The sequence below is a fragment of the Erigeron canadensis genome, chromosome 5 (genome assembly GCF_010389155.1).
Source record: "Erigeron canadensis isolate Cc75 chromosome 5, C_canadensis_v1, whole genome shotgun sequence".
Taxonomy (NCBI): domain Eukaryota; kingdom Viridiplantae; phylum Streptophyta; class Magnoliopsida; order Asterales; family Asteraceae; genus Erigeron; species Erigeron canadensis.
The window spans coordinates 42,158,621-42,170,123 of NC_057765.1; the positions used below are offsets into that span (position 1 = coordinate 42,158,621).

Sequence of the window (11,503 nt, forward strand, 5' to 3'; positions counted from 1 at the left end):
ATATGTGTATACATATATTACACTTTACTCACGGACAAACCATTACTGTGAGATCGGGCCAACCACTCTTTTTGTTGAAGTTCAACACATATATCATGTAATATAATAATAATAATAATACTAACATGTGTGGATATATTTATATACATTATAATATTTGTAGCAAAGAGAAAGTAACAATATACGAATCTTTAAAAGATACAGTACTTATTAAGCATCTAAATATTCTTATACTAATGAATAATGATAATGATATATCAAATTAACAAATCAAACTAATAATACTCATCTTTAAATTTTTCACATACCTTAAATTGATCTGCATTTTCACTTCTTTCTATTATAAATTTTATTAACATTTGGAATAATGAATTTATTATTTTTGTATTGTGTTAAAATTCATATATGTATAAATGTAGTATTTTTTATGAACAACACGTAGATTTTTTTTTAACAAACGACTTTTTAATAGAGATAAAGCCTCTTATCATATATCCTAACTCGACAACTGGTAGTTTGTTATTTAAACAGGATCCCGCTACCACGATCAAAAAAACAATGTCAAAGGGAAAACCCCACTAAGCTTTTCCAACAACTACAGATTGATTGAGTATACCAATCTATAGTTGGCAAGATTTAAACCCAATTTTTCACCATAATCATTGAGAGATCCATTGTAGCATCCCAATTATATAGAGGTAAATAAAATTAACCATTTTTATATTTTTGATATTTAAAGTAATTTTCTAGTATATTATATTTAGAAAAGGGATTAACTTAGTTGAAACCTTAGTGATTAATAGGTATTATACCTTTAAAAATTTAAAAAAAACGTGGCATGAGGAGGGAAATCCCAGCCACTTTCTCTTATGACTCATACTTCCATTTCACCAAACAACATCTACCATCTTCTTCATCTTGTCATTTTAGTGTGTGTGTGTGTGTGTGAATTTCTCATCAAGTTCAAGATTTTCACTAGTTACCTACAAGATTCCTATCAAGTTTCAATTGAGATTTTGAGTGCATGTGTTGGTGTGGGTGTCAAAATTCACAAAAAGGGAAAGGAAGGGAAAATTGTGATTTTAACCTATCTCTAGTTATTATTTTCAATTGAGGTATGAGATTAATGTATTACATTAATTTAGTTGTTATTAGAATTAGGGTTCTTCCTATTAGGTAATTAAAGGGTTTTGATTATATTGACTTTTGGGGAGGAATTATTGTAGCTAATTCATAGTAAACTCCATTATTATGTTTGGCTCATATTTTATTGTTATTTGAATGGGTGAAATGATTATTGTCATTTTAATGGTATGAGTTGATCTTTGTGTAACTAAAAGATGATATCTTTTGAATTGGAAATGATAAAAATGTGTTGGAGCCAAAACAATAATGGGTTGTGGTTCTGGGCTGATCAAGTATTGTGTTAGACAATTATGATGGGTCTCATGAGATTATGAATTTACGTTTATAGGTGATTCATAGCAAAGCTAATCCTTAGGAGACCATCTTGTATTGTGAAATTGTGAAATTTTAGCCAAGGTGAGTACTATATGCGATTGATGTGAGCTACGGAATCTTGGACTCTTTTGCTCGGAATGTGGGTGATAGATCATGGATGACGATTCATGAGCTTGTCATCGTATAAGGATCATTATATGTGTATTATTATTGTATAATGTTTAATGTGATGTTTATTGTATATAATGCTCACTAAGCGAAAGCTTATGTTTCTAGTTGTTACTCTTTTATAGGTTCCAGGTGCGGAACAAGCGATAAGGTGCGGAACAAGTTGAAGTAGGAGCCCATTGTGAAGGTATTGCCCATTTCATAAGAAATGACATTTTTGGTTAAAGGCTTAGTGAATCCTTCAACAAACTCATGGCTCTTGATACACGTTTTGATGTATATTTTTGTACTTTGAAGCCTAGATGGTTGGTTAATGTATTTGAATGTCAAATGATATCTTGAATGTTTTGCCAATTTGGGCAAAAGACCCATTTGGTTGTTTGATTGTAAATTGGAAACATATGATGGAAGGAATGCGTTTGAAAGGTTACAATCTGTGTTTTATGTCAAAGTAAGGTCATTTGTCAATTGTCGGAAGCTTGGTATTTAGTAAAAACTAAAAAGGGTTGAAAGTTGTCGAAGTGTCAAAAATTACGAAACTGGGGAGGACGACCCTTGTTAAGGGGACGACCTTTAAAGTTGTCAAAATGTCAAAAAGTACAAAAACGGAGAGGACGACCTTTGTTATGGGGACGACCTTTGAGGACAACTTTTGTAGACACAAAGGCCGTCCGCTTTAGTAATTTTCACTAATTTTACCGAGCCTTTGTTTGACTTTTTTGGGTCTTGAAACTTGTATACTAGTCTATTTACATTATTTTAATAATATTACAAGTGTCTTTTCTTAATTTGAAACATTTTGAATTTTCACAAAAAATTGTCATATTTTTTTATTTTTTTTTTATTGGTCTATTTTGGTTTGGGTTGTTTCATCCATATTGTATAAGTGTATAACCTTCGTTTTAATCAACTAGCACGGCATCCGCGCTATGCAGCGGTGTTCGGGGCGGCGACGGTGTGGTGGGGGACAACTTTTGGTGGTAAAAGCGACGTCAAGTGGTGTAAATAATTGATGTAAAAAGTTAATTGAAATATTTTTAAAAAAGTAAGAACTAATAATGTAATATATCATTAATGAGTAATTTTTATTGAGAGATGGGAGATTCAGATTATTGGAGTAAGGAGATGATCAAGGGCAAAAAAGTAAAATTGTATGTTCCAAATTGTGTAAACTTTCAACAATGATGGATAATTTTTAATGAGTATAGAATATAGATAATTTTGCTCTTCAAAACCATTAGAAAAGTAGAATAAAAAGGGAAAAAAGCAGTAATATAAAGAGAATAAAAGTGTTTGTTCCACTTTTGGCACAAAATTTGTAAAAGCAAAAGGTGGTATTGATGGATCAAATAATAATGCTTGCAAAAATAAATTCTTCCAAACAGCACACACTTGCAAAACCAACTTTCCTTCTTCATATCAAATTCATATTCATATTCATATATTCATATTCATTCATATATATACTCCGTATATTACACCCCTTAGAAAAAAACCTAACAAAAACCAATATATTGTGCCAAAGATCCTGTTTCCATTTTCCTTCAAGATTCATATCACATGCAAATATACACACACATACAGATACATAAATAATAAATACCTAATATATATACATATACGCACAGGTGTATCTAAAACCTCTGTAATATCCCTCCAACAAAATCTATAAATACTAAGTAAATAAAGGTCTTGGGTTAGGGTTCTTTGAGTTTTTTTTTGGATTTGTGGCGGGAAAGATTGAGACTTGGCGGGAACCCAGTTGAGCAATTGTATGTTTAGTTGTTAATATGGCAAACCCATCTGGAAACGGGTCGAATAATAACGAATCGGGTGACCCGATTTATCATGGCGGCAGTTCGGTGACGGAGTCGGTGTTGCAGCATAACCCTGGTGTTTCTGTTGATTGGACTCCTGATGAACAGTCTATTTTGGAAGACGGTCTAGCCAAGTAAAATATTCTTTTTTATTTTTTATGAGTAAAGTTTATGACTTTAGTTAGGTTTTGAATATATGATTTTGTGGGCATTTAGGGTTTTATTGTAGTTTTTTGTTTGCTGGAATTTTTTAAAGTTAGAGACTTTAAGTAGGTTTGAAACCATGCCTAGTGCCAGTATAGTCTTGAAGTCCTCGCTAGAGATTTCGAGAACCATGCTAGGTATATACCTTGGCCGGGTGGCTAGGGAAAGGGTTCGGTAATGAGAACGTACATCTGAGTCAAATACTTGCCTTTCTGGGATAACCTGAACAGGGAAAATCTCTTTTGTGTGTTTAGTTAAGCAAGTCTGAATATTTTGATTTGAGATGATTTAGGAAATCATAAGAAGCCCTAATAAAAGGAGTTAGATCCTAATCATATGGGATAGTTTACAGCAATTATCATTACTATCATCTTTTTTAGGTTATATAAAAATTATGGGATATTATATTGAACACTTTCTGATAATTATTAGTGTGGAAATCTAATTGGAACACATAAATATTATCGTTCTTGATAGTTGATGTTAATGTTGTATTCGAAAATGAGATGAATTTACATCACTACTTTATTTGTATGCCATCTGCGATGCTTTTAGTCGGCATATTTACAACATCATAAAGTACAAATTAGTGTTGTATGAATAAAAGTGGCAGGGTACATATCAACTACTTATTTGAAGGGCAGGTAAGTAAGCTTTAATTTTGCTTTTCAACATGAATTCATCACACTTGTTTTTTCAGCTTTCAAAAGCTTTCTTCAATTTGGTATATATTTTGTATCATTTAAGGCAAAATACAAGCTTTAAAGCTGTCTCAAAGAAGTCATTTTCCTTTTTTTTATGAGTTAATTGAAGGTCAAGACGTCAAGTAGTAGCTATACATTATGATTGTGGATAATGTATTATGTAATGTGTAATATTTTCAGTAAATGTAGAAATAAGGCTACATAAAATTTGAATGTTCTTCGAAAAGCTTGTTTGCATTGTGTCATTTGAGAAGTCATTTGTAGTTATTGTTTGTTTTGTTCAATTAATACTGTATTAGTACTAAAATCATGACTTCACGCCTAAAATCATGATTTCACACCTAAAATCATGTGAGAATCAGGACTCGCTTCTAAATCTATGCAAAGTATGATACCAATGTTATCATGCCACTCAATGTCAATTCAATTGACAAGATGTGACTTATATATAAATTTTGTATGTTGGATAAAGAAACTTTAAATTTCAGATTCAATATGGTGTCACACACTCTTTGTATTAACTTTTAACTCATGTATAAATTACAGCTGATTAACCTTTTGTACATATAGTGCTGTTGACTAATATTTCCTGGAACAAAATCTCAGGTATGCAACTGAGTCGAACATCATCCGCTATGCAAAAATTGCCGTGCAATTGCAGAACAAGACTGTACGGGATGTGGCTATGCGGTGCAGATGGATGGTTGTAAGTTTATATCCGTTACTTGTTCGTTAGCTGTACATTTTATATCCGTTACTCGTACCCTGTAACATCTATTAGACTTAGTTTTGGGCACGTGCATAGGCTGTTTATTTTGACGTGATATGCTATGTAGGTCAGCAGGTGGCCAATGAGGTTTTAGGCATTTGGTTTTATCTTTTTTAGTTCTCTATTTCCTGAAGTGAGCTAAACATATTAGAAGATTCTTGTTTCAAAATACGAGTCGCTATTAGGATAGGTGACAATGCTACATTGCTACCATAATGTGTGTTACTTTTGGTTACTTTTGTTAGTTTCATGAGACCTTCAAATGTAAAAAACGTAAGACTTGCTAAGAAGAGACACCTGGTTCCGCATGTAAAAGAAGGAAGACTTGCTTAGAAGAGACACCCGGTTCTTGAAATCTGAGACTTTCTCTCTTATCTGAGGGTGTAAAAGTCACTAGGCGGTTGGGGATCATGTAGTGTGTAATCAGCCTTGGTGGGGAGTACTCCAATTGGAATTTTCTATGTAAAAATCAAAATTAGTTATAGTTTTACATATTAGTTTTTATATGTAAGTTTCTTGCCAAAAAAAAGTCTAAAAACTTGGTTGCTTCTATAGATTCTACATGAATTACTGTATATCTTGATTCTTTGACCGATTTATGACCAATTTTGACTGAGTAGGCTCAACTCCCTTAGTCTATGGCCGAACAGCAATTACTGGCCGTCTTAATGGCTGTTTGGGCTGAGTTAACACTGGTTTTCCTTATTCCTCAAATTACTTTTCGACATCTGTACAGTTATTACTGGCCGTCCTATGTTTTTCGATCCAAAACGTTCGTACTGAAACGCGGTACAAGATCGTACCAAACGTGGCCGGTACGCGATCCAAAACGTGAAATTGAGGTGTCCCCATTTTAGGGGTTTATCGGATTAATTGAATGAAGAACACGTACCAGAGTGATTTGGAACGCCGTACCAATGCTCATGAGCCGCCTAACCACAAAATAATGTTCAGTTTATTTGATTTTTAGATGAAAAGGATATGGCCGACCTTTTTGATATGGTTTTAACTTTTAATTACAGATGGGATTGGGCCTTTTTAAATGGATCAGATGTCTTTAAAGTTCAAACATATGCCATATTTACCTATGAATAAGAAATCTTTATTATGAATTTTGTTTTCTAATCTATTTTGTACCCAATTCACGTACCGAATATGGTACAATGTACCTCGTACCTAATTGGCATTCCGAATGAGCCTAACCCCCTTAGAGACCTACGACCCCCGTACCCGTTTGAAACAGGATATCAATCAGTCTGAAATGATGGAGTGTTGCTGTTACATGACTGCATATCAATTTAGAGCTTGGCTTTATGTGTTCGGTGTTTATATGAAGTAATTGCTTCAGGAACATGTACTTTCTTTACTAGATGTCTAATCATATTAACATGTATGAGAAGTTGCTTCACGGTGTTATACTTTGAAAAGCTACTGCATAGTTTTTGCCTTTTCACGTGACAAAGTGACATCCTATATTCCTATACCAACACTGTAACTTGTGGAAGTCGTTGGTCAAGTAAATCTTATGCCAGATCAATTTATGAGAAAATAGTTCATCTTATTATGATGTATGTGATATACTGATATGTTATTTTGTAAGTGTTACCTCTATTTGATTCTTCGATATGTTTATTTGTGCTGCTAGAAAAGGGACAATAGCAACAGAAGGAACGGGGAGTACAATTTGACAAGACCTACAGATAGAAAGGTAAACATGTTATTTGATCAACTTTGAAGAGGTCGATCAGCCCTCCTCCATCAAATAGCATGAAAAGTATGACTAAGCTTTTATTTTGGAATGCAAAGCTTTTCATTATTGAAGGAACATAGTACAAGATGAAAAGTATTGCGAACCTAAATCCCTATTTATACTAAAATAAGACTTGTGGGCCAAGTTCTTTAGCCGCAAGCTTATTCTTGATGAATACTCGTATCACATACTTACCCAATAAAATAATAATAAAAACTTGTGTAGCAATAAAATTAGAACAGCGAAGGGCGCTTAGCTTAACGGTATTTGAGGCAACCCTATAAGGCTACAATCAAAAGGTTGTGAGTTTATCTACCATTGAGGACAAGCTTGTAAATACATGGTGATTTGTGTGTGAAATAATTGTCTTTCCAAAAATACAAAAAATTATAATATGAACATGTATCTCCCAACTCCTGGGACAATCACTTTACTGAGGTACCTTATTTGTTGTACGTCTGTAATTTGTATGTCAAGTACCGTTCAAAAAAGAAGAGTACGCAATTTAACAGAGGCTCTATTTTTGGTGGACCAAGTGCATGATATTCCCACTATTCTGAGAAGTCTTGAGGGAAATTTAAAATGCGTTTTTTTTTCTTATTCAGGAAAAAATGAATGAACATTTGGCAAGTACATCTCGTCTGACTACTGAAAACGGACCTTCATCATATTTTAACGGAATGGCTGCCAATGGAAAATCAAATGCTCTACACAGTGGTTAGTTCTTTCTTTGAGTAACATGTTTTGCTTTTCCCTTCATATGGCAGTGGCAACTACTAAATCTCAATGTAGCTTTCCAAGTATACGCGTAGCTCATGCCCATAATAAGTGTATCTCATTCTTCTTTTTTAATAAAGAATGTATGATTCTTACATTTGTTATTATTACAAAATCTTTTACTTGTGTTCAGACTTCAGTCAAAATGGCTTGCTAATTTTATCATTAGTTCCAAACTTTTCAGTCTACATGGCAATGTACTATTGATTCAATGCCTTCCCTCTAAGGCTCTAAGGCCCCAATTGGAAAATGCATTATTAGAAGTAGAAAGTACATGTCAAATTGAGTCACTTTAGTGAAACAACACTTATACTTGGTTGACTAGATACTTAGTTAACAATGTGATGGTTTTTGTATATATTACTAACACTGGTCATGTTAAAGTTCCTATTGTATCTATTCATATTTACATATACACGTTTTCTTTGCCTACAGTTCTTGCCAGTCCTGCAGGACAACTTGTTCGGGAAACTGCACAGGCTCTAGAGCGTGTTTCTGCAAATCTTGAAACTCGTCAGGTGATGTATTGTATCAGTAATGATCTATAGTTTTGAGTAAAATGGTTTAGGGGGCCTTATGCATTAATAGTACACTTTGGGTGACTCTCACCTAGTTTGATTTGTTTGAAACATTACTTTAGTTTTTTTAATACTGGTTTGACCCATTAGATATTGTAAAACCATGACTCAAAATTGTGTCCTTTAGTCTTAGTTGATAAAGGAGTGTGATGGACCAATTGGCCATGCAACTCTTGCTAGTTAAAAAAAAAAATAGTGTTCACTACTTGGTATTGGTTGAAATTTATAAGGCACTGATGCTTAATTTCTAATGTGGAGTATAATGTGAACAAGATAAATTGTGGGTACTGAGAAATAGATAAACTTTAATATCAGGAGAATATTAATGCTCCTCAAAAAGGTTATTGCAGTTTATAATACTGACATACAATTTTTTAACCGTAAAGCTTCTCATTTTTCATTTTCTTTTTATGCCTTTATCATATTGACTTGCCTAAAAGAGTTGTGAAATGAGTGATGTTTCGTTACTCTAGTTGAATGGTTTGAGATTTTTTGACCTTGAGCACAGTTATACAAACAACACAATAATTGGTTTATGTCGGATGCAGTTTAACAATTTTGATTTATGTCTTTAATGATAGATACTTGTCTAATTTCTCGTCATTTTGTAGGATGCCCCTACGTGTATGTTTTAGGACACCTTTGATACTTACTCAGCTCTCTCTTCTTTTGGCAGTTGCAACAGCTACATGAGAATATCAGCCTCCTTTGCCAAGTTCAGAAAAACATCATTGAGATCTTGAGCAAGTTAGTCTCATTTTACTTTGTACTTGGTACTTTTGGCGTATTTACTTACCAACGGGTCACTTTGGGTTATGGCTTTACCCTTACTGGTCTAATGGGTCAAATATATAATTTAGTTAAATAGGAAACATGATATTTATAAAGCTGAATGGGAAACATGCTGAACACTGGAAGTTGGAAGTGTATCATTAACACTTACAGATATCATTGTCTTAATAAGCTACAATAACATAGTTTTGTAATCATTTTTAGTGCTTTGAATGTTTGCGGATCAATCCAATTCGACGCACTATACGTTTCGACCCATTCTGAAAACAACTTTTTCTTAAAATGTTGATTCTATAACCTGTTGTTATCCAAGTGGTTCTTTTATCAAATCACAGGGTCATCCTTACCAAATAAAAAGTATAATTCAGAGATAACCACTAATTTATTGATTGCAGTTTTACTGATACCCCGGAGGTGAAAGTTATGCCACCATTTCCCGTGAAGCTGAACCAAGATCTTCTCAATTCATTGTTCTCTCATGCAAGATTGCAGCAGATGCACATGCAAATGCAATAATCGTTACTGTGAAGAATGAAGTCTTTATGGAACAATTCACTGCATGGGTTTATTTGGTTTTCCGTTTCTCTATATTTGATTTGAAACAGTAAATAGGAAATAAGTAGCAGCATTTTGACTTGGGGAGTTTTGAATTAGGGTTTGATAGTTTGAAACGTTGAAATCGTTAACAGAAGTTTGTGGTAGGATTCTACGCTTATTGTTTGCTTCACTCCACTCATAGATTTAGTGGAGAGGAAACTAAAGAGCTAAATCATTACCAAACAATCATTCCGTAAATAAAACACCAACCGAAGACCGAGCTATTATTTGTGTCGTTGTAATGAATTAACTTATGTACTTTTTGCTTTAAGGTACGTTAGCATATGATGAGACAAGTCATAAGCAGTTCTTTTTTAGTTAGCAGTGATTTTGTAATTGACATAACTACATTTTCTTCTTTTGGTTCTGGTACACCAATAGACACAAACACTCTTATGTCGCTTTTGAACCGATCTCTCCATTCTACAATTAATGTATGTCTACATGACTACATATCCCATAATCCATAACTCGTACTAAATAAGATTGGGTATTGTTGATACAGGCGATGTGATTCTTTTATTAATCTTTGGTTAAGCTCTTTCTCTACCTTTTGTTTTTAGTTTTAGGTTTATAGATATAATTAATATAGGGAAATAATCCGTACTGCAGACTTCACCTAAACTTAGGTACTGCCACATTAAAAAAAAAGTTACAGATTAACGTTTGAATTTGATAAACATATATAACCCCCTGAATTTTACATAAACCCTTTCTGAATTTTACATAATCTCCCCTTTTACTTAAAATAGGTCCCTAATTATATATGTAACATGTTATTTATTGCATTTGCTTTTTTAATTTAATATTTCAACATGACGATGCGGTAGTAAATTGTGTTTCCAGCGTGTACTATTGGAGATTTGAAGGTAAAAGTGGTTAGCATATTGGGTCAATATGATGCTGACCAAATTTGTACTATTCCAGAATCCAGATGGTCTAACATAGCTTATAAGCTTAGGCCTCAGTCAATCATGCAGCTCTTTCTCACTATCACATCAGCTTTTTTATCTCTTTAAAATACCTCTTCCTACACACTACCAACCCTACCTCTTCCTCAAAAAAAAAAAAAAAAAAAAAAAGAAAATTAAACAAAAAAGGTTTTTTTTTTTTTGTTTTAGTATACAAAAGGACCGGGACCACCATTACCTCTTCCTCACCCGGCGTTGGGGGGAAGAGGCAAACTAGGAAGAGAGGAAGCCGATCGTGCCAATGCAAGAATTGAGGAAGAGTGTAACACCTCAATATTTTAAGGTAATATAATATTAACCCTTTTCATAGTTTTGACATTAAAATTAATTTCCTAATATTTTGTTTTGAGTTAAGGGGTTAATTTAGTTGGAACTTTAGAGGCTAACGGGTATTTTACCCACAAAAAAATTCAAATGGGACGTTGCTATCAGGCATGAAGCCAGCCACACATTCCACTTCTTCTCCTATTTCAACTCCTTCCACTACTACTCTTCTATGTTCTTCTTGAATCTTCAATTCCTTTTCAATCCATGCAATAGAAACTACATCAAAGAACTGAAATTCTAGAACAATAACAATAATCACCATCAATTGAATAAGAAATTTAAATTGGAGATTGTGAAGGTGGTGGTGGTGGTGGTGGCCGAAATTTCCTAGGAAGAAAAGAGGAAGAATTGTGAATTTGAGAACCCTAATCCTTGTCTTCCACCTTGAGGTATTGATTTCTCAAAACCCTAGCTCCATTTGTTATTGAAATTAGGGTTTTTAGCATTACAATTGGAGGTTTTTGTTATTGGAGATTTTCAAGTGAAACCCTAACTAAATGTGTTTGATAAATGATAACTTGATTGAAAGAATTGAAGTTAATGAAAATTCCCCTTGAGAAGAATATCATAGCTTGTGGTGTTTGGCTA

General features: G+C 33.5%; 1 protein-coding gene across 2 annotated transcripts; it reads left to right on the top strand.

Moving 5' to 3' along the window:
• Positions 1-3,004: 3,004 nt before the first annotated feature.
• On the top strand, positions 3,005-9,917 carry LOC122600813. Of its 2 annotated transcripts, none has more exons than XM_043773582.1 (7): positions 3,005-3,580; positions 4,961-5,057; positions 6,769-6,831; positions 7,479-7,590; positions 8,086-8,168; positions 8,905-8,975; positions 9,416-9,917. In XM_043773582.1, the coding sequence occupies exons 1-7, from the start codon at positions 3,420-3,422 to the stop codon at positions 9,534-9,536; spliced, it is 708 nt and encodes a 235-aa protein (XP_043629517.1). In that variant the 5' UTR covers positions 3,005-3,419; the 3' UTR covers positions 9,537-9,917. The 2 variants fall into 2 exon arrangements, with proteins under 2 accessions (XP_043629517.1, XP_043629515.1); XM_043773580.1 differs by having other exon boundaries at positions 3,006-3,580; positions 4,961-5,060.
• Positions 9,918-11,503: the final 1,586 nt, after the last annotated feature.

Excerpts from the sequence above, each read along its gene's own strand:
- LOC122600813 (XM_043773580.1), top strand. The coding sequence starts at position 3,420 with ATGGCAAACCCATCTGGAAACGGGTCGAATAATAACGAATCGGGTGAC. Across the intron at positions 7,591-8,085 it reads ATCAAATGCTCTACACAGTG|TTCTTGCCAGTCCTGCAGGA; the intron begins GTTAGTTCTTTC and ends CTTTGCCTACAG. Across the intron at positions 8,976-9,415 it reads ATCATTGAGATCTTGAGCAA|TTTTACTGATACCCCGGAGG; the intron begins GTTAGTCTCATT and ends TATTGATTGCAG.